At 44.4% G+C, this 27,417-nt stretch overlaps 2 protein-coding genes across 3 annotated transcripts in view; one reads left to right on the top strand and one right to left on the bottom strand.

The window, feature by feature from the left end:
* Positions 1 to 6,453, top strand: part of PLXNB3 (plexin B3) — a 73,248-nt gene extending 66,795 nt beyond the window's left edge. For both annotated transcript variants that reach the window (XM_075835339.1, XM_075835340.1), the window contains exons 27-35: positions 1,464 to 1,567; positions 1,642 to 1,729; positions 1,813 to 1,979; positions 2,060 to 2,220; positions 2,551 to 2,698; positions 2,818 to 2,882; positions 4,102 to 4,177; positions 4,455 to 4,529; positions 5,054 to 6,453. In XM_075835339.1, coding sequence (XP_075691454.1) covers positions 1,464 to 1,567; positions 1,642 to 1,729; positions 1,813 to 1,979; positions 2,060 to 2,220; positions 2,551 to 2,698; positions 2,818 to 2,882; positions 4,102 to 4,177; positions 4,455 to 4,529; positions 5,054 to 5,158 — 989 coding nt within the window. In that variant the 3' untranslated portion in view covers positions 5,159 to 6,453. The remainder of the gene's footprint in view (positions 1 to 1,463; positions 1,568 to 1,641; positions 1,730 to 1,812; positions 1,980 to 2,059; positions 2,221 to 2,550; positions 2,699 to 2,817; positions 2,883 to 4,101; positions 4,178 to 4,454; positions 4,530 to 5,053) is intronic.
* A 6,349-nt stretch (positions 6,454 to 12,802) lies between these two features.
* Positions 12,803 to 15,211, bottom strand: LOC142658965 (protocadherin-8-like). Its single transcript, XM_075834569.1, has one exon. The coding sequence runs from the start codon at positions 15,209 to 15,211 to the stop codon at positions 12,803 to 12,805; it is 2,409 nt and encodes an 802-aa protein (XP_075690684.1).
* Positions 15,212 to 27,417: the final 12,206 nt, after the last annotated feature.

The raw sequence follows: 27,417 nt of genomic DNA, 5'->3' as shown, positions 1-27,417 counted from the left end.
TGGCCCTGTCTCCATCCACAACCCGCAATCTAGCCGGATATGCCATCGAATAAGGAATCTGCAGGTCCCGTAGTCGGCGCTTGATAGGGACATAAGACGCCCTCTGTCTCTGCAAATCAGGAGAAAAATCCGGGTATATGGACACAGAAGCATTTCCAAATCGAATCCCTCCGGCCTTCCGAGCTTCCAGCAGAACCGTATCCCGATCTTTGCAGTTCAGCATCCGAGCAAGCAGAGGTCTTGGGGGAGCACCCGGAGGTGGTAATCGTGCTGGAACCCTGTGCGCCCTTTCTACCGCATACGCCAACGAGAATGGCGCATCTGGGAAGGTCTCCTTCAGCCATTTCTCCACAAACTCTCCCGATCTCTGCCCCTCTGCCCTCTCCGGCAGCCCCACAATGCGGAGATTATTACGGCGCGATCTATTTTCCAGATCGTCGGCTTTCTGGCGCCACAAATCCACTTTACGGTGCAGGTCTTGTATAGCCGCAGGCATATTAGCAGTGAGATCTTCCGAGGCCGAAATCCTGCCCTCCGTCTCCGTCACTCTTTCCCGCACATTCTGCAGGTCTTGCCTCAATAGGCCCACGTCCACTCTCACCTCATCTATCTTGGCCGTCAGTGTCGTACGTGTCGAGGATGGCTGTCAGCAGCTTATCCGATGCCTCCTGCAACGTGAGTCCCGCATCCTGTTCCGGGGGAGCTGATGTGGATGTCCCTGCCATTGCCGCGGCCTGCCCAGCAGAGCACCCGCCAGCGCCATCTTGGATCACCACGCGGGCATAGGATTTCAGTTTTTCCGCCGCATCCATCGCTTTAGGCGGGCTCATCTTTTTTTTGGGAGATGTCCTTCCCTTCCGACGTAGCTGGTAAGGAATTTTGGCAACTTTCACGGATTACAGTACCGTCAGGAGGATATAATGCAGGATGCCGGCCCGGAGCTATCGCCACACACGTCCTCTCACATCAGTAGCTGGCCACGCCCCCCCATGTCTGTTAGTTTTAACGGAAATGCTGCAGGAATTTTCTGCAGCAATTCCGTTACGTCTCGACAAGCCCTTACACGGATGGCAATTTATTTAAATGGCCACATGTAATTCTACATTTCCACTGTAGTGGCCACTGCAGGGTAAGTCAGCAGCCAACTGCTGTTTGCCGAGGTTCTCTAGAACAGACATTCATCAATCGTCTGATCAGGAGTTATCAGTCCTACTACCACTTTTAAAAGAAGTTGACACTGACATAAAAGGGCATGGATAGACTGTGAGATAAAGTAGTTCATAATTTCATTAAAATCTCTATTATAGCTCTATGCTCCTCTGGGAAATGATTGCATTGGTGCCCAGCAAGCTGCTAGGTGCACAGTTTTGATGTTGAAGTGTAACATTCTTTTAAATGTAAACATTTTGTAGCGAGTAAATGCAGTAAAAACATGGCTGATTATGAACCTGTTGTCTCCACAGAGTGGCGCTCTGGTCAGGCAGGTCATTTGACTCTCTCGGACGAAGACTTAACATCATTAGTACAGGGTCAGTGGAAGAGGCTGAATACATTGACCCATTATAAGGTAAGGGATTAAGTGTGGTGTATCTGTGACTGCAGTCCAGACCGAGTTTTACAACTCTCTTATGATTTTAACAGGTCCGTGATGCCGCAACTGTGACTTTAATACCCCGACTACATAATAATCAATGTGAGACGCCAAGCAACAATTATATGGGTGGAGAGAGTGAGTGTTCCATTCCTGTTTGTCTAGTAACCAGCACCGTGTGCAGCCCATATGCCTTTTCTTACCATCTCTGTCCATATCAGAGACTCCAATGTTGGAAGACGGTGAAGATGGTGGCATCAGAATATGGCACCTGGTACGGTCTGTGGAAGAGCCGGAGGTGTGCAAGCAACGCCGGAGCAGTTTGCGGGAGAGAGAGCGTGCGAAAGCCATTCCAGAAATCTACCTAACACGCCTGCTGTATATGAAGGTGAGAAGGATGACTGACTGGCAGAGGCGGAGGTTTATGATCTGTACCAACAGAGGCTTACCCATCTTTACCCCACACAGGGAACATTGCAGAAGTTTGTGGATGACACTTTCCAAGCAATGTTAGGAGTAAACCGCTCTGTGCCCATTTCCATCAAATACTTCTTTGATTTCCTGGATGAGATGGCTGAGAAGCATGGTATTGTAGATAAGGAGACCGTCCATATCTGGAAGACACACAGGTGGGTACAGTTGGCTATGGATTATTACAAACTACAACATGTCATTATTAAACTAAACTTGCTCATACCCATGAATTTTCCAATTCTTATGTACTGCACAGAATTTCACTTGCCAGATAGATATATATATATATATCTCCTTGGCTCACGCTACATTCAGTGGTTAGTGGTCAGCCAAAATCAGGCTTTCAGTGGCATGAAGCCGCCACAAGAGGGAGCCAACTGAATGTGTATTTATTACAATGAGGTATCATTCTATATAAAATGGGGGATTCGACATAACAAAATGTACTCCGAAAAAAGCACATTTGTCTCTTTGCTTGGCCGCAGCTTGATGCAGAGATTCTGGGTGCTCGTACTGAAGAACCCTCAGATGGTATTTGATATCGAGGTATCGGAGAATGTAGACTCCATCCTTTCGGTCATTGCTCAGACCTTCATCGACTCATGTACCATCTCAGAGCATAAAGTGGGCAGAGTGAGTATACAAGGATTATGGGAGAAGTCGAGGGATTTCATATATAGACATTGTTGATAGAGATATATATATATTATATATAATGGAATGTTTTTGGTTTTTTTGGTGTTTCATTATAGGATTCTCCAGTCAATAAATTACTTTATGCACGTGAAATCCCACGATACAAACAGCTGGTGGAGAAGTAAGTGTTCACCCGTCCATTGTGTAAAAGACTTCGATGCTGTCTGGTTTTGGTGTCCCCTTTTGTAGGTCCCTCTTCATGAATGTCCGGAGAGACACCGCAATAAACTGTTATCTGCCATATGAGTGACAATGTAATGCCCGACATTCACTGTGTGTAAATGGCCCCTTTAAACTGTGTGAGTGACTACAGGAGCAGATCGGGCTGGGGCTTGAACAAAATCCATATACAGACACTGATCTTTTGAATCACATTTTTTTTTAAATCTTGTGGACGGGCAGGTGCATATGCGTTGCTTACCTAGGGAAGAGATGGCACCAGGATGCACTATGGGAAGAACACAAGCCAGCGAGGGCAGTGAGATGCTCTGGGCAATCTACTGCTGGGCAGCCTTGGGTCCTGGCATTCAAGTGGATGTTACTTTGACAAGTACCACCTATCTAAACATTGTTCCAGACCAAGTACAACCCTTCATGGCATCCCCTAATGGCAGTGCCCTCTTTCAGCAAGATAGTGGGATTCCTGCCACACTGCAAAAATTGTTCAATAATGGTTTGAGGAACATGACAAAGAGTTCACGGTGTTGACTTGGCCTCCAAATTCCCCAGATCTCATTCCAATGGAGCATCTGTGGGATGTGCTGGAAAACCAGTCCGATCCATAGAGGCCGCACCTCACAACTTAAAGGATCTGCTGCTAAGGTCTTGGTGCCAGATACCATAGGACACCATCAGAGGTCCTGTGGACTCCGTGTCCCGACGGGTCAGAGCTGTTTTAGCGGCACAAGGGGGTTCTATACAATATTAGGCAGGTGGTCACAATGTGATGGCTGATCGGTGTATGTATGTAATAGGTTATGTTAGTGATCTATTAGATGCCCAATAAAAACAAGGGTAGTAGCTGGTGCTACTGCCCCCCCCCCCCCAGACTACCAATCTGGAGGCAGCTTGAGATCGCACCCTGTATGGTAAATGGTGTGTCCGTCTCAGCTCATTTACCATTAGTCGGATCACGTGGCGGCATTCACCTCCCTTTTCTGACTAAGGTGACATGGTAGTAGCCAATCCACCAAGAGGGACATCCAGTATAACACAGCCGCTCTTACAGCACCCCAAATAGTTTAAGGGGTATATTCTGTCCCAGGGAAGTTGGGGGAAGAGGTAATGTACGTATTCTATCCATGATACATGACTTGTATCTTCTGTTCTTCCGTTCATAGGTATTATGCTGACATCGCAGACGCTACCCCTGTGAGTTACCAGGAAATGAACTCCTCTCTCACAGAACTGTCAGGGGTGAGTAAACTTTGGGGCTTCTATGTTTTTATTAAAACTGTATCAATATATTGGAATCCTATGCACAAATAGTAGTAAATGGGTTACAAGTAAGTGGGAGGGATGGGGGTTCAGTGGTTTGCACTGTTGACTGGTATCCTGGGGTCATGGCAATGAATACAACGAGGGCACGATCTCCTCTCCATCTGTGGGTTTGCGTTGACAAGCTGCCAGTATCCTGAGATCTATAGTATGTGTAGAATATATGTCACATTCTAGCCCCTTCGCCTCCTTTCAGATTCATGCTGATGACCTGAACTCCCTGGTTGCCCTGCAAGAACTGTATAATTTTATAAACAAGTACTACGATCCGGTGAGTGTACCACTTTAGTTTTCTGTCTATATCCAAATCTATTCCAGATCTAAGCAACACTCGTGAGATGCCTCACTCTCTGAAATAGTTGGACGAGCATGTCCTTAAACTGACTATAGACATGAGATCTTTGTAGCATGTCTTTGGAGACATCCCTACAGACCCTTAACATTTTGCTGTCAATGGAAACGGATCAGACTGTTTGAATGTCAGCATTGGAGATAAGCGTCAACATATGCATGTGATGCTTATCTCCATTTCTGAGTTTATATGCTGACATTTGTTTCTTGGGGAAGACATGAAAGATAGCGGTCAGCCCTTTGCCTGCTTCTTTTACTGCCCTCAGACTCGCCCCTTGCAGCCCTTGTGAAGGACGTTATGCTTTACCTTATTATGAGGATCGTGTCCTTGCATGTTCTTGTGTATTTCTCCGCTCTTCTGTTATATCAGGGCCCATGTCAAATGAAAAGCTGTTCCTTGCTGATGAATCCCACTAATCCTCATTCTTCCTTACTTTATAACAGATCAGCCAAGCTCTAGATGAAGATCCCAGCGGGCAGAAGATGCAGCTGGCATATCGCTTACAACAGATCTCCGCTCTGGTGGAAAACAAAGTGACAGATCTATAATGGATTCAATTTCACATGACTTTATACTGCACCCCATAGTAATGACGTTATGGGGAGATGCAGATGATGGTCTCCAACTAGGATTTTAGGGCATGTTCCCATCTGATCAGAAGATGTGTGATCTGGGAACACTAAAGTCACTGGGTGACCCCCATAGAAAGACTCTGCAGAACAAATGACATTTTCCCTTTTAGCACTTTCTTTTCACAATACAGAAGAAATCAAAGTTCCTGCAGTTCAACTTGTGCGACCTTACCCAGAATATTTGACTCTTTCATGACCAGCTCTGCAGTGCACTGCCTACCTCAGTGGGACTGTATAAGTGCCTTACTTCTGGTTCTTCCTGTGGTCTGTCGGGGGACTTTTATGACCTACCTTAGTCCATAGCAGTGCGACAGTATGAAGCCTTCAGTTGTATAATAAGGAACTAATAAATAATACACAGTGTGGATGTATATGATAACTAGGCAGGGAAGAGGTGGTAGATAAAGGTTGTATTGTCCATAGCGACCAATGGGGTATCTGATTGTTATGGACCACTGTGATACTTGTGCACAATTCTCATTCATGTCTCAATATACTGTATGTTTGTGTGCTTTTGCTTGAGGTTCTTAGGCCTTGTCCACACGTAGCGGAATTGCGTATTTTACGTCCGGAAATGCGGATGGAAAATACGCAGCAGAATACAGTAGCAGCACAGTGGGTGAGATTTAAGAAATCTCATCCACACGCTGCGTAAAAATTCCGACCAGACATTGACTTGCGGTGCTTATTTTTTTTCGTACCGCAGCATGTCCATTCTTGCTGCGGAAAGTGGACTGAATGTCACCATCTCCCAGCATAGAGAAAAACGCCGCAAAATACGCACCATTTTCTGCAGTAAAAAACATAGGAAATGGTGCGTTTTTTCCGCAGCTGAATGTTGGCTACTTTCAACGGAATTGCTGCAGAAATTCCGTTACGTGTGGACAATCCCTTACAGGACCAGCCCTGGTGTGACGGTGCAGAGGAAAGTCAACCATTAAATACAGGGAACTGTTTGCTTCAGTAAATAGTGGCCATATTGTGTCATTGAGACTCAGGTGTTGCCTGTGAGACGTCCCCAGTGTGACTGTTGTGTCTGGCGGTGGTACCCCAGGGGGACAGCCTCCATCACCGCACTGTCTGCCTCCGGAGAGCGTTACATCGCTTTTGTTTGTTTCTAACTTATGCAAAGCCTGTAAATAGATATAACTATATTTATTGCTCTTTTTATGCAGATTGTTTTGCAAATAAAATGTTGTTTTTTTTATAAAGTGATTTTTCAGCGTTTTTAATTTTTATTCTTCATGCAACACCTCACCCCCATGATTTACATCAAAGCATGCTGGGACTTGTATTTGCACAACAACCACTGGTCTATATAATGAACTGAAAATCAAAATGTTCCCTCAGTGGTTTATTGCCTCCCACCGTCTCCTGTCCTGTCCTTATCCGGGTCTATTCACACAGTGAGGTCAAACTGCAGTTTATTGCCGCGATTATCAAAAGATTGAGCCAAAATGCTGTGGACTTGCTGTGATTTTGCAAAAACCTGAGTTTTGACGCCATTTGGCGGTAGGCGCAGCAATAAATCGTGAATTGAGCGCACTGTGTGAATAGCTTAAAGGTGTTATATCAAGATCAACATTTCTCACATATCCACTGGTGGGACCCCCCACTTATCACTTGAATGGGGGTCCTCAGCCCCCTGTTCCTCCTCACTGCACAACCGCCGTGAATAGAACTTTGAATGGAGCAGCGGTCAAGCATGTTCAGTACCACTCCATTCAAAATCTATGGGACTGATGGGGACATCCGAGTGCAGCGCTAGAATGTTTCCGTCAGCTCCATGGACATTGAATGGGGCGGCAGGGCACGTGTTCCACCTCTCTATTCAAGCTCCTCCTCAATGCTGGGTGTGCAGTGATAGAGAACGTGGGGGCTCGGGACCCTCGTTCTAGTAATCAGTGGTGGTCCCAGCGGTGGAGCCCCCAGCGATCAGGCATTTATTACCTATCCTGTGGATATGTGATAAATGTTGATTGTTTTAGCATTCAGTTAGCAATAGGGTTACATGGGATACGTCATACGTGTGTTGGGGAAACAGACGACACATACCTGGCCTAAGTGAATAGGACTAATGGTGGAATAATGATAAACCACAACTTCACGGTGCGTGTATTTACTATCTCTAGATAATTTATAAAATGACTGCCTGTCTCTATGTGATGTCAATAAAGGAAACACACACAGAGGAGACAGAGAAGAATGTAAAAGTTGTTTCTACACAGAGACTGACCGACATGATGAGTAAAAGTACTTTATAACTTCTGCTCCCCAATAACCTATTATCCACCTGCTGGATACTTGTGTTACAGCAATGCCAGGGGTCTCATGATGTGTGGGTGGTGGGTCATATGACGGACGCCATGTTGAGTCCATTCAGTTATCCTATGGACTAATATGCGGGCTATACCATATTTTTTAGACTAAACTGCACTGATATTAAAAAGTAACGTGAGCAGTATTTCTAATACATAAAAATAATTAATAAAAAAAAAAAAGTGGACAATCCCTTTAAGACATTTGGATTATTGATGTGTCTTTCTCTTTAATTTTTTTTACTTTGTATCATTTAGACTCCGCCCATTTCCTTTAAGTAGTGGAGCAGCAAGGGCTCCTTCACCCTGATGGAATCACCACTTACCCCTTAGCCACTAGAAGTTTACATTGGTCTCTAGGCAAGTGGGGACTCGCTATGATGATTGCACCCCTGACCGACTAAGAGAGTCTGACAGATGCCAACTCTGGATTGCCTTTTCTCTTCACGAGACGTTAGACATCAGGAATTGTACGAGGGTCACCTGGAATGAAAGCCTGCAAGTAGTGGATCAGACAGCCTGCACATTACAGGTAAGGAACCTGTCTGATAATTGCATACACCTGTTCTGCTGACCCTATTATTAGCGTATGTTCACACATGGCAGATTTGCATTTGTTACGAACTCCATTCAGATGAACAGGACAGTCACAAAGATGTTTGCAACAAATGCTGTGTGTGAACATACCCTTAGGGCCCATTCACACGAACGTGAATAACGTCCGTGTGCTGCGCATCGAAATCACGCGCAGGACACGGTGCCATTGATTTCAATGGGGCCGTTCACGCATGTGAGTTTTTTAATGCCGCGAGAGTCCGCTGCGTAAACCTCACTGCATGTCCTATGTTGATGCGTTTTCACGCACCTACGCGCCCTTTGAAGTCTATGGGCCCATCTACAGTTAGTGGGCCCATGTGATCCCACTGGATGTGTGCAATTCCTTAAGTGGTAATCCCTTGAATATCTGTTTGGCAGCATTCATCTCTATATTTGTAATAATAATGTGATTCTAATGAATATGGAGGGAGCTGCCTGGTTACAATATCATACAACTGCTTAAGTGGCAACTGCGAGGGGATATACGTTAAGTAAAATTTGATTCACAGAAGATTGCTAATAAGGTTTTACGAGATATGACATTTCCTGAGGACGGTTGAGCGTCATGTGCCACATCAGATTTTTAACAATGCCACACTTGTCCAAGCACTGTCTGGTTATTTCTGCTTAGCCTCATTCACTTATGCTGCAATACCAGACACAGCCCATGAATGAGGGTGGCGCTGTGTCTGGCAAAACTATATTAAAGGGCTTTGGTGCTCAACCAAGCAACTTCGCTCTGTCCTTGTGACCGGTTTAGGCTAAAATATCAGAGAATCCCTCTAAAGGGTTCCTCTTCTTCCAGCAGGTTGTGCTCATTGTGTTCCGTTGGTTGTTTTTTGTCTTAGATATGGACTTAGAAGTGGCGCAGACACATGCTTCATGTTTGAAACAAACCAGGCTGCCATTTTTCTGACCGTTTTCAGTATTCATTTGTCACAAATGTTCACCAAATTTATCAAATCCCTTTTTTAAAGGGGTTGTCCAGGATTAGAAATATGCGGCTGCTTTCTTCACAGGTTGTTTGTGGTATTGGTATTCAGCCCAATGCACTTAATAGAGCCCAGCTGCAATACCAGACACAACCCATAGAAAGGAGTGGCGCTATTATTGGGAGAAAGCAGCCATGTTTTTCTAATCCTGGACAAAGTCTTTAACTCGCTGAACCTTCTTTGCTATGGTGTTCAAGAAAAAAAAAAAAATTGTGCTATCTATATATGATAACGCTGACTGACAACCAATGCGGCTATCGTTACACCTAACACAAAGGGAATTCACATAACGTTTCCAGAGTCCTGAATGGCAAACACGGCTAGTTATGCAGAAGGAGGATATAGCGCTGCAAAACTGGCATGTTAGCCATTTAAGACCGCTAAAAAAATTTGTGACAACCTGTGGCTACTCTAATTGGTGGTCGTATTGGTTATCGTCCAGCTATCCCAGAAACAAATATAACAAAGAAACCGCTTAAAGGGGTATTCCAGCGATAAACTTTTATCACACTGAATGTTTATAGGTTACAAATATTTTTGTTGGCATACCCCTTTAAAAAAGTTTTTAATAATTGACTAATTTTGCAGATTCCACCGCAAAATTCCGCCTCCCATTCATTTCAATGGAAGTCAGGTGCTTCTTATTCCCGCTAGCTGATTTTTTTCAGCTAGCTGGAAAAAGAAGTTTCCTGCTCGATCTTCGGGTGGAATAATTCTGTGGTGGATTTTGCGGCGGAATCCGCCGCGTGAACTGAAACTTTAATTACTTTTAGAGGGAAATACTATTTCCCCTCTAGTCACAGATGGAGCAAAATACAAGCGGCACTTATCTTAATAAATAATTATTGAAAAAGGAAATCCTTAATTTACAATGTCAAAGTCCTATTTACATTTTAAGAAACACACCTAAGACACATTCATATAAGAAAAATGACTCACAAACTTGATGAAATGTAAAGGAAAATCCCATACATTGTGTAACTCCTACTACAGGACCTGAGGAAGAGGTGCATGGCACAGAATTTAAAGATAGAGTATCCGTTGTGTCATGCCCCGCCCCCTCAGGCCCTGCACTAAACAGAAGTGTATCCGTTTTGCCCGGAGCGTTCCTTTAACTTAGCAGATGACTTGTAGAATGGGTGAGCCGAGCTGATGTTTAGTATATCGCTACCTATTGACTTCCATATAGAAGCCCATTGTGTCTTATTTTCACCTCTGCTTTACATCCACGTGTGATATGTAACATATGGGGCTAGAAGGCCGTAGCTATTTTACTAGAACAAGTCTCTGCTGAAATTTCATGATTGTAACTTAATTCTCGGTGCCCCCTGCAGAGCCTGGATGGCGATAAAGTTGCACTTTGGTATATCATCTCTCGATCATACTCTTTCCGCATTGGTTGGTGGTGGACATGGTAATAAGAGTCCTTTATGTTGTAATGGGGGGGTTGACCATTGTAGACTCGTGGATTGTAGGTGCTGTAGCACGGGGGAGCCATCGTGTAAGACATGGCATATTCCTTTTGGTATTGGATGGTATTGTGCCCATTGTATAGAGACTTGTTGCTGCGGTGAATGATTTGGTTTTCTGCGCTGTGGTCTGCCATTGACTTCTCCGTATTCAGAGATTCTGGAAAATAATACAATTTTCTTTTTAGTATTTATAGATGACACATCTTTCGAACAATTGCCCCACGATCACGGGGAATGGCAAGATTAATCGATGCCCCTTATAGATCAAGAATCTCCATTGATTTCAATGGACCCTAAAGTCCTTTAGAACAAGTCCTACAGTCCTCTGCACTTGCACAACTTTCTGTTCTGGCCAATAGTGGGGAATCCCAATTGGGGGTCCCCTCTTTTGTCTATTAGAGGCCAAGAGCGTCTATTAATTTCAATACATACCAGCGTCTGTCCGGCGTCGGTCCTACAGTCCTCTAAACCTGTCACAATTCTTTATGGAGAGTCTCAACTAGGGTGCTCGCTGTATTACCTCTAGTCGGGTATATTCAGATAGGTTGTATAAAGCAGACAACCCCTTTAAAATCCGTATCTACAGCCATGTTCACGTACTATGGAGTATAATTGTGTTAAAGAAGTTGGTTTAATTTCCAGAAACAGCGCCACTCTTGTCTATAGGTTATGTCTGGTTTTGCAGGTGCTGGGTTATGTCTAATGTTGCAGATCAGCCGCGTTTGAGTGAATGGGGCCGCGCTGGAATACCAGGCACAGCCTGTAGACAAGAGTGGCGCTGTTTCTATTAGCAAAGTAGATCTTTTTCCTTTACATGTGTCATATGGAAATATTGTAAAAACCGTTTCTAAGGAACGTAGTCTGTGTTGTGCTTTCCTAAAAATGTGCTTACATGAACTGTTCAAGGGGTCATTACATTGTCTGCGGAGTCCAGAGTGTATACAATGTTTTCCAGTAACCGAAACGAACAGGTGGAAACATAATGACGACCTACCAGTTTGTTCCTGGGTGGGCAGTCCACTTCCCTTCCTAACACCTTCCCCGCTGGTGTCTGAAGCGCAGTCGATGAAGTCGCTGTCACCTTTCTTACCGGTCTCTGGCTGCGAACTCCTACAAGATAATAGAATCATGGGATGAGCTTAGATTTTTGCCACATTTGATAGGTTTCTAAAGTGGTTTGTCGTGTACTCCAGGACCATAGGGACTTGGTGTGCAGAGTCTGTGCACGTGGCAATACCATATGCATGAGCCATATGCTGTCATACACATACATTGATACATACTCTCCGCCATAATACTCAGATCAGTTCCTGGATGAGGGAAACAGTAAAAAGTACACAAAAAAATTCAGTGACTTGTATTACCTCGCACCCCCTGACAATCTGTCCTGTTGCCAATCAGATGTACACGAAGGAGCAGAAACTGAACTCTGTAAAATAAACAAAAATACTAAAGTATGTATATAGACTCAGTTTTAAGCTAGATTACATTTAAAATAACGCTATAAGGCATGACAGATTTGTTTCACAAATTTCAGTTCAATACATCTAAATGAGGTTGTCTCTGCGGCACATACATGGATTTCTGCAAGTCCCATTCAGATGAATAGGAAAGCCGCAGAAATTTCTGCAATATATCGGTCGCGTGTGAATAGACCCAAAAGGCTTTCTAAACCTCGGCAACCAATTTTTATTTTTTTATTGCCCCAATATATCTAAAACAAAAAATGAATTTACTTTTAAATAGGACTGGTTCAAAATATCTTATTGTGTGTGTCTAAAGCTCCTAAGCAGACCTATGTGTCTCCTAGGTAACCGATTACAAACAAACCCATTGCAGAGTCTGATCCTGCAGTCATACTCTCTTCCATTTGTCCTTTACTTCTTGCTCGTTTACCAAATGTATTTTAGCATGAAGTATGGTGGAAGAACGTATGATTGCAGACTCAGACTACACAGTGTTTGTAGTCTGTTACTATGGATACACATAGATCTGCATAGGAGCTGTAGACCCAAAATGGTAGGACATTTTTAATCAAAACATATTGTAGAAATGCTTAATTTTTTATTTGAAATGTATTGGGACAAAAAACTTGGCCACAGCTTTTAAGGAACAGCGTCCCCCGTTGTGAAATATATGAGAAAATGTATTGGTTAGAAGATAAATTTATATGTGATAATTCTAAGTAACAAAAATACAATTGGTTTGGAGGAAATGAGATAAAATATTGCTCACGGATGAAGCGGAGTGGAGTTCTTCACACTGTTCTCTAGTGGAGGACACGCTGAGGTTCTCAGTCTCTGTATCGAGAGACCGCTGACAGGAGTCAGGAGAAGTTGAAGAACATTCTTTAGGCTGAGTTGTGGTGTTGAGTATTTGTTCTTTGGTCTCCACTGGATGCCCTGCAGATTGTTGCTTAGACTGATCAGATCTTCGTTTACAAGAACAGGCGACAAATAAAATGGCAACCAGGAGTAAAGTGCAACCGCCTGATAACACTGCAATGAAGATTATAGATAGATCTAGTTCATGATGCTCCTCCTCAGATGACTGCATAATGACTATCTCAACGTTGGATGGAGTAGAATCCGTGAGAGTGAATCTAATGGTTGCATTGCAACACAGGGATGGTCTACCATTGTCCAATACAGCCACTACAATACTGAGGTCCTTATCTGGTATTGGGTTGAGTCTTCTGTGCAGGTAGACCTCCCCAGTTGTTCTATTCATGGTGAATAGCTTCTGTTTCTCCTGCTGTATAGTGTAGGACAATTGAGCGTTCACTCCATCATCTGCATCTGTGGCTTTAATCTGAAATACTAAATAATTTTGTGGAGCTTTGACGGGTAGCAAGATATCTGCTGCTCCATTGTCCAGTAGAGGAAAGGTTATCACTGGATGGTTGTCATTTTTATCAATTATCTTAAGCTTCATTTGAGTTTGGGTCGATAGTTTGGGAACTCCATGATCGTAGGCCTCAATTTCAAGGTTGAGTTCCTTAAGTTTTTCATAGTCCAAAGACCGTACAGCTCGTAGTACTCCTGAGTCAACATCAATGACCACAAAAGTAGACAAAGACTGTCCCATTATTTTGGCATCCAGCAGTCTATAAGATACTTTGCCATTGTGCCCATCGTCCGAGTCTTTAGCAGATACTGTGGTGATATAAGCTCCAGGGGCGTTATTTTCTGGAACAGACACTTTAAACATTGGTTCACTGAAGGAAGGAGCATTGTCGTTTTCATCTGTCAACCTGATTGTATACTTTTTGATTGTTTTCATTGAAGGAACACCCATATCTTCAACCACCAGTGTGAGGTTGTATTCAGATATGTTTTCCCGGTCTAGAAGTGAGTTGGTGACTATCATGAAGCTTTCCTCATTGGCTTGCTGCAGCTTAAAGTGATCTTGTCCATAAAGGGTTAGGTGGACTTTGCCGTTTAAACCCGAGTCTTTGTCTGAGGTGCTGATCAATGCGATCAAACTGTCTTTAGCAGCTGCCTCCGTGATATAAGCGACTCCTTTGTTAAACGAAGTCAACGGCGTGATGGTAATATCTGGAGCATTGTCATTAACATCTACAATATTCACGATGACTTTACAAGTTGCTGTTAATGGGTTAGGTCCAAGGTCCTGCGCTTGGACATCAAATTCATAGGAATGTTTGGTTTCAAAGTCAACTTCTCCCTCCAAAAGAACACCACCTGATTTTGGATCAATTTTAAAGAGTTCACGTACCTCTTGGGACACTTGAGCAGTGAAACCATACACAATTTCTCCATTTGCTCCTTCATCTGGGTCAATCGCGCTTAAATCAACTATAAAATGTCCTATAGGAGCGTTCTCCAGCAGGTCCACAGTGACAGAACTTCTCTGGAAGGTTGGACTGTTATCATTGAAGTCCAGAACACGGACAATAACTGTTGTACTGCCAGAAAGAGGAGGGCTTCCTCCATCACTAGCCACCAACTCCAGCTTGTAGAAAGATTGACTCTCTCTATCAAGTTCCTTCATCAGAATTAAGTCTGCGTATTTAAGTCCATCTGCCCTGGTCGGTACATCAAGGCCAAAGTGACTATTACCTGACATTAGATAGTCCTGGATAGAGTTGAGACCTATATCTTCATCCACTGCCATTTGCAATGGGATTCTGGTACCCACAGCAGCTGCTTCAGAAACATCCACATGCATTTCAGGACTGGGGAAATGGGGGGTATTATCATTAATATCTCTCACCTCCACTTTCACAGTAATCAGTTTGAAGGCGTCCTTTGAAAAACTGAAGAGGTCCAGAGCAAGGACACAGTTTGGGGTCCTCCTGCAGATCTGCTCCCGGTCTATCCTTTCTTTGATGCGTAGCTGCCCATCACTCTCCCGCACATGAATAAAGGAACTGTTGAGCTGCTTCATGAGACGGAAATTAGTAGCAGGATCTTCAGTGGAGTTGAACATGGGATGATGTGATAAAACGGCAATAACCGTTCCAGGAGCTTCTTCTTCATTGGTGTAGAAATGGAGAGTCTCCCCAAAGCATAGTGTTAAGTGGAGGCCCAGTAGTAACAGTGGGGTAACCGCTGAAATACTCAGCATGTTCAGTCTCTGGAGTCTAAGCTGCAGATGCAGCAAAGTTGTCAGTCCTGATGTTCTGTCCAGCAGAAGGAGACTTCAGCATCCAAGAAAGTACGTCAATTGTGAAAGGGTCCAGAAGACTTCTTCTAAGGAGGAACTAGAGTCAATGTATGACTGATCCTCCCACCTCTTCGGTTACATGCTCATGACTATGCAAATTCGCCTCCCACCTCAGTCGCCCCTTCACCAATCTTCGTGTCTCCAGGACAAATGGTCATTGAGGCTGGACAAATGAATTTGCCATTAGTAGTGGTCTCAGCTGGGGTCCAGCTAATATACTGTAGACTTGTGTCCCTGTTGGGTGTAAGTCAAATACACATCGCAAACTTACACAGGAAACCCAATTAACTCCATCTAGAGAAAGGAGTTGTTTAGACCAAGTAAGTTGTATTTAAGATGTAAATGTTACCTGTAATATCACTGGTACCGGAAAGTTTTTCTTCTAGTATATTTATACCTTCCGTGTATGACTCGGACACAAAAATGACTGTGCAAATGATGAACCTCCTCATTACTAATATAATGCAAAGAAAACCTGGAATAAGTACATTAACAATTAGGGTATGTACACACAGGGCAGATACGCTGCGTAAAGGTACACCGCATATCTACCCTGGAGCCCGCAGGGAATTCTGGCCAAAAAAAACACATCAAATTGTGGTGCAGTTTTTCGGCCGGAAAAGTATATAGCCATGGCGACGCGTTCCTCTGACGTCCTGCAGCCTGGCCTCCTGGGATGACTTTTCATCTCTTGTGACCGCTGCAGCCTGTGATTGGCTGCAGCAGTCACATGGGATGAAACGTTATCTCTGGAGGCAGGAGCATAGGGACCTGGGTAAGTATAGGCTATTTTTTTTCTGAGTTGAGATTTTTGCGTCGGAATCGCAGCCTTTTCCGCTGGAAAAATCGCAATATATGTGCTATTTGTTGCAGGTTTTACCTTCCCATTGAATTCAGTGGGGAAAACCCACAACAGAAAACCAACGATTCCGCAACATAAATTGACATGCTGCGGATTATAAAAACTGCACCGCAGGTTTTTTACACTGCGTGTGGATGAGATTTTTTCCACAATTAAATCCGTTACGGAAAATCTGCAGTATTTACAAGACGTGTGGACTTACCCATAATGTAATTATCACATCATGTAATTTTGTGGTGAATTCACGTGGGCCAGATTTGCTGCAAATTATATTTGATCAAATCGGAATTACCGTACAAGGCACGTGAATGAGATTTTGCAAAATCTTATCTACAAGCTAAAAAAAAAAAAAATCTGCATGGATTTTGACCTGCAGTGCAGCCTGTCGCAGCATGTCAATTTTGTTGCAGATTGTTTGCAGATTTTCCCCATTGATTTCAATTGAGATGAAAAAATCTTTCATAAAATACGTAATAAGTAATCTAGTGTTGCAGATTTTGTTGTGGATCCGCAGGTGCGCATTTTAACTTGAGGCACTGCAAATGACATTAAGGGTCAATTATTATTTTTTTACTTCTAAGTGAAATCTGCAGACGCAAATCCGCACCAAAATCTGCACGATTTTCCTGTAGAATCCTGCTGATTTGCTGCGGAAATAATCAGCAGAAAATCGGACATGTATAGACTCTCACTTGTGGAATAATGGTAATTGTTAGGGTATGTTCACACGCAGAGTCAAAAACGGTTGAAAATGACAGAGTTGTTTTCAGAGAAAACCGCTTATGATTTTCAGCCATTTTCTGAGTTGTTTTTTCTAGATGTTTTTGGAGCTGTTTTTCTATTGACATTATGAAAAATGGCTCAAAAAATGGCTCAAGAAGTGACCTGCTCCTCTTTATGGGACTTTTTTTACGCGCCGTTTTTTAAGACGGCGGTGTAAAAAAACGCACCATCTGAACAAAATGCTGTTTTTCCCATTGGATTCAATGGGCAGATGTTTGTAGGTGTTCAGCTTACATTTTTTAGGCGTATTTCAGGGCGTTTACGCCTGAAAACACAGCATGTAAACATACCCTAAAGCCAAACACACACACCACACACACACACACACACACACACACACACACACACACACACACACACACACACACACACACACACACACTGCTCTTCCCCGTACACACACACACACACACACACACACACACACTGCCCTTCCCCATACGTACACACACACACACACACACACACGTAGTGCACTTACTGGGTCTGACACCAATTTTCAAATACCCTATTAGGGAATTTTAAGTTTAATAACTTATGAAGGGGGTCCCCCATTCAGGACCATTATCTATCAGGGTATGTTCACACGCAGAGTCAAAAACGTCTCAAAATACGGAGCTGTTTTCAAGAGAAAACGGCTCCTGATTTTCAGACGTTTTTTGTGCCACTTGGGATTTTCGCTGCGTTTCTCGCTGCGTTTCTTACGGCCGTTTTTGCCGTTTTTTTCAATAGAGTCTATGGAAATCTGCTTCAAAAACGTCCCAAGAAGTGTCCTGCACTTCTTTTTCGCGGCCGTTTTTTGTACGCGTAAAAAACGCCGCGAAAAAAGATCTGTCGGAACAATGCCGGGTTCCCATTGAAAACAATGGGCAGATGTTTTGAGACGTTCTGCTTCCGATTTTTCGGCCGTTTTTCGGGCGTTTACGGCCTGAAAAACGCCCGAAAATAGGCCGTGTGAACATTGTGAAGAGCAGCTATAAAGAATATTTCTCACACTGGCACCTCAGTGAGTCACACGGATAGCTCATTCCTTTAAATGAGAACTGTAAAATTTTCTCCTATGGTGGCGCTGCAGAAGAATTTAACACTTAAGGCCCTTTACACTGGCCAGTTATTGTGCATACGAGCGTTCACAGAACGCTCATTCCTGAAAATTGCCCTGATCGTATCGTTTTAAATACTGAAACTATTATCGTTGTCGGCAGCACATCTCACAGGAAGAAGTGCTGCCGACATGATAGAAATGTATGGGTATGAGCGATCGGCGTAACGAGCGCTCGTCCCCATACTAGCTCTTTGTGAATGGAGCAAGCAAGCGCCAATCAACGAGCCGTCTCGTTTACACAACCTAGGCCGGGCCATGTAATACCACCCTTACTGCCAGCCTCTACCTGTAGATTACTGCTGATAGCTGGGGGTCCTAGCAGTGGGACACCCTGTTATCTGCTCATTGTTTAAGGGTCTTTGTAACAATAAGATTGTTCAAAGCGTTATTAAACCACCTTAATAAACTATACAGTATCTGTCCAATAATTGTCCATTAGATTCTCAGATATGTTGGCTATATAATATATATATATATATATATATATATATATATATATATATATATATAAAATTTCTTTTTTTATTATCATTTTTTTTTTCCAGCAGCAGAAATCTCTGTGCAGTGTCAAAGGAGCCTTTGTTCTGGAAATCAGTGGTGGTCCGAGATCAAAGACATCACCAATGTGATCTTCTTACTTGTATTTTTGATGTACCAGAATTCTTTTGACTGGATTTCCCCTTTTAAGGTACGGTCACATTGCTTATTTTCAGGCATATTTGAGGGCGTGAAACACTCGTATTACGTTCTTCAATACACTCTAAATACGCCTGCAAACAGTTTCCCATTGATTTCACAAAAAAAAATTAAAAAGAGACTGGTAAAATGTCATGTCCCTTTTTGAAGCGTTTTACAATCTGATATTCCATTGACACCAAAAAAAGGCTTAGAAATACACCTTAACATATGCTTTAAAATAGGCCTGAAAATTGCTTCAAAAACGCTTTGAAAATCAGCTCCCAAAAAAACCTGGAGACTATTTTCTATTGAAATCAACCTTGTTTTTTCTGCCTCAGACATATGCTGTATGAACATAGCCTTAGGCCTCATGCACACGACCGTAGCCGGGTCGGCCGGCTGCGGACTGTCAGCGGACTGTCAGCCGCAGGCCGCCCGCAAATCGCGGGACATGCAAATGGCCGCGGCCATTGTTTTCAATGAGCCCGGACTGCAGAACCGGGCCGTAATAAGACATGCCCGTTCTTTCTGCGGTCCGGGCTCCCGGGCCGTGCACGGACCGCAAAAACTATGGTCGTGTGCATGGCCCCATAGAAAAGAATGGGGCCGCAATTCTCCCGTGGATTTTCGGGGGAATTGCGGCCGCAAAAACACGGTCGTGTGCATGAGGCCTTAGATTGAACACTAAAATTGTGAAAACACTGACTATTGTTGATTACCCAATCATAATCCTCTTCGTATAAGAAAGGGTTTTCAGTAAATGCGGTTAGACCACACTGGGCTGTATATATCCTGATAGACCGGCTTCAATGGAGACCGCAGCAATCCCCGCCATGCCTATAAAAGGGTGACCAGCTGAAGTTCATCAGAATAAGGCCCTGTTCACACTTTGGTTAGGATCCCATATAGTATTGTATTGAGTGGCATATCTTTGTGAATACGTTATGCCATGCTCTCCCTAGTGGCAGTTAGTAGGTCTGGAATTTTAGGCATTGGCTTTGATTTGATACGGAGGCAGACTTCATGTGGCATGCTCTCATTGGCGCTGTATATTTCCGTAATACGAGACTGTAAAGCGAGAGCATACGGCATCACATGGAGTGCAAAGAGCTCTGTGGTATGGAGCCGTATGGACTCTTTGCACTGCTATACAGGCCTTACAAGGACAAGTATATATTTCAATATAACAAGTATTCCTCCGTGTAACCTCACACGTCATCCTATAACCAATATTTTCTCATATAACGTCATACATGAGTCATTATCAAGTGGATTCAATGTAACGTTTACATTGCATCTTCACGTAAGATCGTGATGATGAGAGTTGGCCCCTAACTCAAATTAAAAGTACATTTTTCGGTTTTGCCCAATGTTACGCTTTACGTGCCCTATAACAATTGTCCTGAAGTGTGTGGTAGTTGATTGAGAGACATTTCCTGTATGATGATCTACTTGTACTGTCTGTATGTGAATGGTTTGTGGTGTAAGACAATAATGCAGGTGTAGGTGTATGGTGGGAGAAGATCATAAGGAAATAATTGAAATTATTCCTCATTCTGGAAAGGATGTTTGACTATTAATAGTCTATTGTGTTCAACGCTGATCCCAAAGAAACCTTCAGTTACCAATCAAATCAATACAATTGAAGTGATAATTAGAGCGAATGCCTTCAGGTCTCACAATAACAAAGAGTTCACACATCTACTAATGGTAATTAAAGGGATACTTTGTATGGTTAAACTGGCCGTACACGTGTCATGTGGCCATCAGTCCGACCAGTGTTCCAATATTTTTCACTATGAGGACACTGCCATACATTGCAAGATAGCAGATGGAAAATCGTTCCAATCCTTGCCAATATCAGCCCCCCGAACTATCACCGTATACAGTACTGGTGGCAGTGGCGTAACTACCGCTATAGCAGCCGTAGCGGCTGCTATGGGGCCCGCAGCATGAGGGGGCCCGTGCCACCCGCCGGCACGGGCCCCCCCATGGCCGGAGGCTCCGCTAGCAGCCGCTATGGCTGCTACAGCGCGACACCACTGAAGGGGTTGTTCCTACAAAAGACATGCATCCCCTATCCACAGGATAGGGGATGCATGTGTGATCGCTGGGATGCCCAGCGATAAGGAGAACGGGGGACCGAAAGTCCCCCGAAGTTCTCTGACAAACCTCGGACTTCCGGGGTCTGTCTGCAGCTCCATAGAAATGAATTGTGCACTGGTCGCGCTTGTGCGCATGCGTGACCAGCGCACCTTTCATTTTTATTGAACTGCGCAGACTCCGGAAGTCCGAGGTTTGTCATGGAGAACTTTGGGGGACTTTCGGTTCCCCGTTCTTATTATCGCTGCCAGCGATCACACGTGTGTAACCTGTGGATAGGGGATACATCTCTTTTGAAGAAACAAACTATAGGCCGTTTTTTTTGGGGGGGGCTGTGTGGCGTTCTCTACGGGGGGGGGTTCTGTATGGTGTTATCTACAGGGGGGGGTTCTGTATGGTGTTATCTACAGGGGGGTTCTGTATGGTGTTATCTACAGGGAGGTCTGTATGGTGTTATCTACAGGGAGGTCTGTATGGCGTTAACTACAGGGGGGTCTGTATGGCGTTATCTACAGGGGGACTCTGTATGGCGTTATCTATAGGGGGTCTGTATGGCGTTATCTACAGGGGGGGAACTTGGTATGCCGTTATCTACAGGGGGGGCTGTATGGTGTTATCTACAGGGGGGTCTGTATGGCGTTATCTACAGAGGGGACTCTGTATGGCGTTATCTACAGGGGGGACTCTGTATGACATTATCTACAGGGGGGTCTGTATGGCGTTATCTACAGGGGGGACTCTGTATGGCGTTATCTACAGGGGGGACTCTGTATGGCGTTATCTACAGGGGGGACTCTGTATGGCGTTATCTACAGGGGGGACTCTGTATGGCGTTATCTACAGGGGGGGCTGTATGGCGTTATCTACAGGGGGGTCTGTATGGCGTTATCTACAGGGGGGACTCTGTATAGTGTTCTCTACAGGGGGGTTCTGTATGGTGTTATCTACAGGGAGGTCTATATGGCGTTATCTACAGGGGGGGTCTGTATGGCGTTATCTACAGGGGGACTTTTTATGGCGTTATCTACAGGGGGGACTCTGTATGGCGTTATCTACAGGGGGGAATCTGTATGGCGTTATCTACAGCGGGGACTCTGTATGGCGTTATCTACAGGGAGACTCTGTATGACATTATCTACAGGGGGGTCTGTATGGCGTTATCTACAGGGGGGACTCTGTATGGCGTTATCTACAGGGGGGACTCTGTATGGCGTTATCTACAGGGGGGACTCTGTATGGCGTTATCTACAGGGGGGACTCTGTATGGCGTTATCTACAGGGGGGACTCTGTATGGCGTTATCTACATTGGGGACTCTGTATGGCGTTATCTACAGGGAGACTCTGTATGACGTTATCTACAGGGGGGTCTGTATGGCGTTATCTACAGGGGGGACTCTGTATAGTGTTATCTACAGGGGGGGTTCTGTATGGTGTTATCTACAGGGAGGTCTATATGGCGTTATCTACAGGGGGGGGGTCTGTATGGCGTTATCTACAGGGGGGACTCTGTATGGCGTTATCTACAGGGGGTCTGTATGGCGTTATTTACAGGGGGGGACTTTGTATGCCGCTATCTAGAGGGGGGGCTGTATGGCGTTATTTACAGGGGGGCCTCTGTATGGCGTTATCTACAGGGGGGACTCTGTATGACATTATCTACAGGGGGGTCTGTATGGCGTTATCTACAGGGGGACTCTGTATGGCGTTATCTACAGGGGGGGACTCTGTATGGCGTTATCTACAGGGGGGGACTCTGTATGGCGTTAGCTACAGGGGGGACTCTGTATGGCGTTATCTACAGGGGGGACTCTGTATAGTGTTATCTACAGGGGGGGACTTTGTATGGCGTTATCTACAGGGGGGCTGTATGGCGTTATCTACAGGGGGGTCTGTATGGCGTTATCTACAGGGGGGTCTGTATGGCGTTATCTACAGGTTATCTACAGGGGGGGTTCTGTATGGTGTTATCTACAGGGAGGTCTGTATGGCGTTATCTACAGGGGGGACTCTGTATGGCGCTATCTACAGGGGGTCTGTATGGCGTTATTTACAGGGGGGGACTTTGTATGCCGCTATCTAGAGGGGGGGTCTGTATGGCGGTTATCTACAGGTTATCTACAGGGGGGGTTCTGTATGGTGTTATCTACAGGAAGGTCTGTATGGCGTTATCTACAGGGGGGCTGTATGGCGTTATCTACAGGGGGGTCTGTATGGCGTTATCTACAGGGGGTCTGTATGGCGTTATCTACAGGGGGGGTCTGTATGGCGGTTATCTACAGGTTATCTACAGGGGGGGTTCTGTATGGTGTTATCTACAGGGAGGTCTGTATGGCGTTATCTACAGGGGGGACTCTGTATGGCGTTATCTACAGGGGGTCTGTATGGCGTTATTTACAGGGGGGGACTTTGTATGCCGCTATCTAGAGGGGGGGCTGTATGGCGTTATCTACAGGGGGGACTCTGTATGGCGTTATCTACAGGGGGGACTCTGTATGACATTATCTACAGGGGGGTCTGTATGGCGTTATCTACAGGGGGACTCTGTATGGCGTTATCTACAGGGGGGGACTCTGTATGGCGTTATCTACAGGGGGGGACTCTGTATGGCGTTATCTACAGGGGGGACTCTGTATGGCGTTATCTACAGGGGGGACTCTGTATGGTGTTATCTACAGGGGGGACTTTGTATGGCGTTATCTACAGGGGGGCTGTATGGAGTTATCTACAGGGGGGTCTGTATGGCGTTATCTACAGGGGGGTCTGTATGGCGTTATCTACAGGGGGGGTCTGTATGACGTTATCTACAGGGGGGTCTGTATGGCGTTATCTACAGGGGGGACTCTGTATGGCGTTATCTGCAGGGGGGTCTGTATGGCGTTATCTACATGGGGGTCTGTATGGCGTTATCTACATGGGGTCAGTATGGCGTTATCTACAGGGGGGATTGGGGCTGTAAGACGTTATCTACAGGGGGCTGTATGGTGCTATCTATACGGGGGCGCTGTGTGGTGGAATCTATAGGGAGCCACTATCTACAAGGGGGGGGTTGTGTGATACCCAGCGGAGGGGGGGCCCCAGTCAAAAGTTTGCTATGGGGCCCAGTCTTTCCTAGTTACGCCCCTGACTCGGTGGACTCATATGTGGCAGTGTGCGACTCAAACCAGTGTACCAATATAATTGCGCCCATGACTCTCGTAACGGAGTAGAAACTTGAAAGTAAATCCCCTATTACCCTATCTGTTACTTCCATATCTTGGAATAGACCTTTCTGCTGGAGGTTGCTGTGCTCGACGGTGGGTGGACATGGATTATAAGCCTATTTTATACTTATCAAGCTGAGAGTGAGAAGACAGAGGGCCCACTGTAACTCTGCTGCCCAAGGGCCTACATTTAGTGGTGTAGCTATATGGGAGTATAGATGCAGGAGTCCCATCAGGAATCTGAGGGGATCCAAAGACCACTCTGCCATGTAAGAAACCAGTATTGTAAATGGTAGATGGAGGACCCTGTTGTAGACTTTGCATTGGAGCCCAGTATACTTACTGCCCACATACACCTAGAGCCAGTCCTGGGAAAGAAGGTGGGCAACATGGGCAGATGGCTCTGAATTTGGAAAAACATTTTTGACATACTACTTCTAAAAAAAAGTTAGACATGCCACGCTGCCAAAGACATGATGATCGTCTACCAGAAAACTGATGAAAGTGTATTCTGAAATTTCATCTGATTGCAACCTAATCTTTGCTCAGGTGAGGACTGAGGGTTGTCTGCACGGACTGCACCCCTGGGTGATAAAGGTCATGGACTTCTTGCCACCCAGTATACTTATACTACGCTTGAGATTGGGTAACACATTGTGTTTGAGCAGTAAAACGTGTCATTTTTGTCATTGCAGAAAAAAACTCAACATTTGTGTAAAAACTGCAACAACAAAATGTTAACATATAACTATGCTATTTGCGCTGCATAGTCGGCTTTAATTTAAAACGCGAAAAACAATCCTGGAATAGCTGTCGCTTTTTCAATTCCCTCCCCCCAAAAAATGAACAAAGTTAATCAATATGCTATATGCTGAAAAATACAACTCGTTCCACAAAAACAAGCCCTCATACCCTTATATTGGTTTGTCATCCGAAAAATAAAGTTATGACTCTTAAAATGCAAAAAATAAATAAGCTGAAAAAAAAATGCTTAGCCGTGAACTCCAAAATATGCCTGTTCATTAAGGGGTTAAATGGCAGTAATTGCAGCGGTCTCCGCTCCTGACCGTTAGGCCTCATGCACATGGCCGTGCCCGTAATCACGGCCAGCGATTGCGGTCACGGCCAGCCGCAGCCCGCATTTTCGGCCCATTCTCCCATACGAAGTATGCGAGCACGTCCCATAAAGCGCAAAATATAGGACATGTTCTATTTTTTGCGGTACAGTTCTACGGCACGGACACCTATCCGTAGCTATACGGAAAAGTGTCTGCAGCCAATAGAACTGAATGGTTTTGCAATTACGGAGAATTTTTACGGTCGTGTGCATGGGGCCTAAGAGTGGTGTGACGAATATATGTTACAGCCAACACCCGCAAGTAATGGCGCTGGCTTAGCTCCTGAGCCCGTGCCGTAAATGTGTTGTAATAGTACGGTGGCTCCGCCTCCCATTGACTGCAAGCCGGGATGTACTATTATGGCAAAGGGGGGGAGGGGTTAATGAGTGCTACAACTGACGGTTTGTGGGCCCCTTCTGTACATGAGCCTTAAGACAAATAAATAGTCCGCCCCTGTTTGTGACCTTGACCGTTACACATACATTAGAAGATTATTATTCAGTTAATTAAGAATATAATTTTTTTTTACTTTTCTCATGCGGTTGTTCATTGGTTTTAGACATTACGGCCTCATTTATTCATATTGTCGAACATAAAATCTGGCAATTAACTTTAAATGTGGTTTTCCATAGCCTCATTTATTAAATATTGGCCTGGTTGCCCATAGCAACCAATCAGAGCACAACTTTAATTTTTTTAAATGCTGTGAAAAAATGAAAGCTGCATTCTGATTGGTTGCTATACAACAAGACCAGTTTTTCTGAGAGACCAGTTTCCAGGCAGCGTACATAAGATTCATTAAAGGAGCACTCACATGAAAATGTTTATCGCTTTGCCCGTTTGTAATGGGCATCTTATACATGTATATGTTATTTATTTGCTCACGAGCGTCTAGTTTTCAAAACACAGGCTCCGTTCGGCTCCCCCGTGTGGTCACGTGATCTCTAATCTGGCTGGTCAATTCACACAGCGTCTTATTAGTGGACCGGAATACAGTTTCTCTATGTAAGTCTATGAGACTCCCATTCTGAGATCATGTGACCGCACGGGGGAGCCGAACGGGGCCTGTGTTTTGAAAACTAGACGCTCGGTGAGCAAATAAATAGCCTATACATGTACAAGATGCCCATTACAAATGGGCATAGCAATAAAAATTTGCATGGGAGTGCTCCTTTAACAAGGGCAGATGCTTTGTCCATCAATCTGGCGTAGGGGAAAATCAACATCAAAAGCCTGAAGTTGTTTTTCGTAGTTTTTCTAAAAGACCGGTGCGAAATGTTCATTAATTAGTAATGCGTGAAAGTCTATGATGCACTGCCACTTTATTTTTAGTCACATTCATATGATTCATAAAAGTGGCGCCAGGCATCCCTAAATATGACGGTCGACCGAATGCTATATATTTCTGCGTATTTGTCAGAATCTGCCCTACTTTCTAGAATATTTGCCACTTTTGTATCAACAATTACCAAATGGGTTGCAATAACCGTATCTTTTAATGGCGATCGTTCATCACACATTTGTCCCATATGTGTATGAAAAGCAAATGGCCTTCCCAACAAAATGTAAATCAGGAAACTGTAGCTGAAATATTAGTGTGCCGAGTTTTCCCCACCTCTGCCTGCTGCTTCCAAAGGCACAAACATGTGGCAGACAGCAAATGTGTCAGGCGGGCAGGAGGTGACACAATTTGTCCCTTTGCTCAATTTGCTGTGGGTTTTCTTGCTGACGGTAACCAAAGGGATGACACCCCCCAGAGAGCTCAATGCAATTTCAAGGGCCTATGCTAATTTCCCCAATATGCTGCTAATTTACACCAGAAAATTGGATTTTAAAAGGATCATTACCTTAAAGGTACAGAGGCGTTACTGTATACAGTAAACGTCCATTACTCCGACTTTAAAAGTTAAAACATTCTAAATGATCAGAAATTCATAGTACAGTAATATATGTGGAATCTAAATCCAGTTTAAGGGAATTTTACTACGTATAAAATGCACTTGAAGACATCACAAAGTAAAATGCCATTAGAAGACTTTATCCTATCACTGTTTTATCAGAGGAGTCTCATAATTGGTGATCTCTGCTCAGTTTCTGGTTTTGTGAGATTACAGATTATCTTCTAGTTCTATGCCAGAAAGTGCTGGATTATGAGAATATCTGAGCTAGCAGATGCCAGGTTAAAGGGCTTCATCGGTGGGGGTCAGACCTTTGTAGCCCCCAATGATTCGCTCAATGAAGGAGCTGCTGTGCCTGG

This window comes from Rhinoderma darwinii, chromosome 8 (genome assembly GCF_050947455.1).
Source record: "Rhinoderma darwinii isolate aRhiDar2 chromosome 8, aRhiDar2.hap1, whole genome shotgun sequence".
NCBI classification, from domain to species: domain Eukaryota; kingdom Metazoa; phylum Chordata; class Amphibia; order Anura; family Rhinodermatidae; genus Rhinoderma; species Rhinoderma darwinii.
Note: the sequence above shows the minus strand (reverse complement) of the source record. Positions and strands in the feature narration are given on the sequence as shown.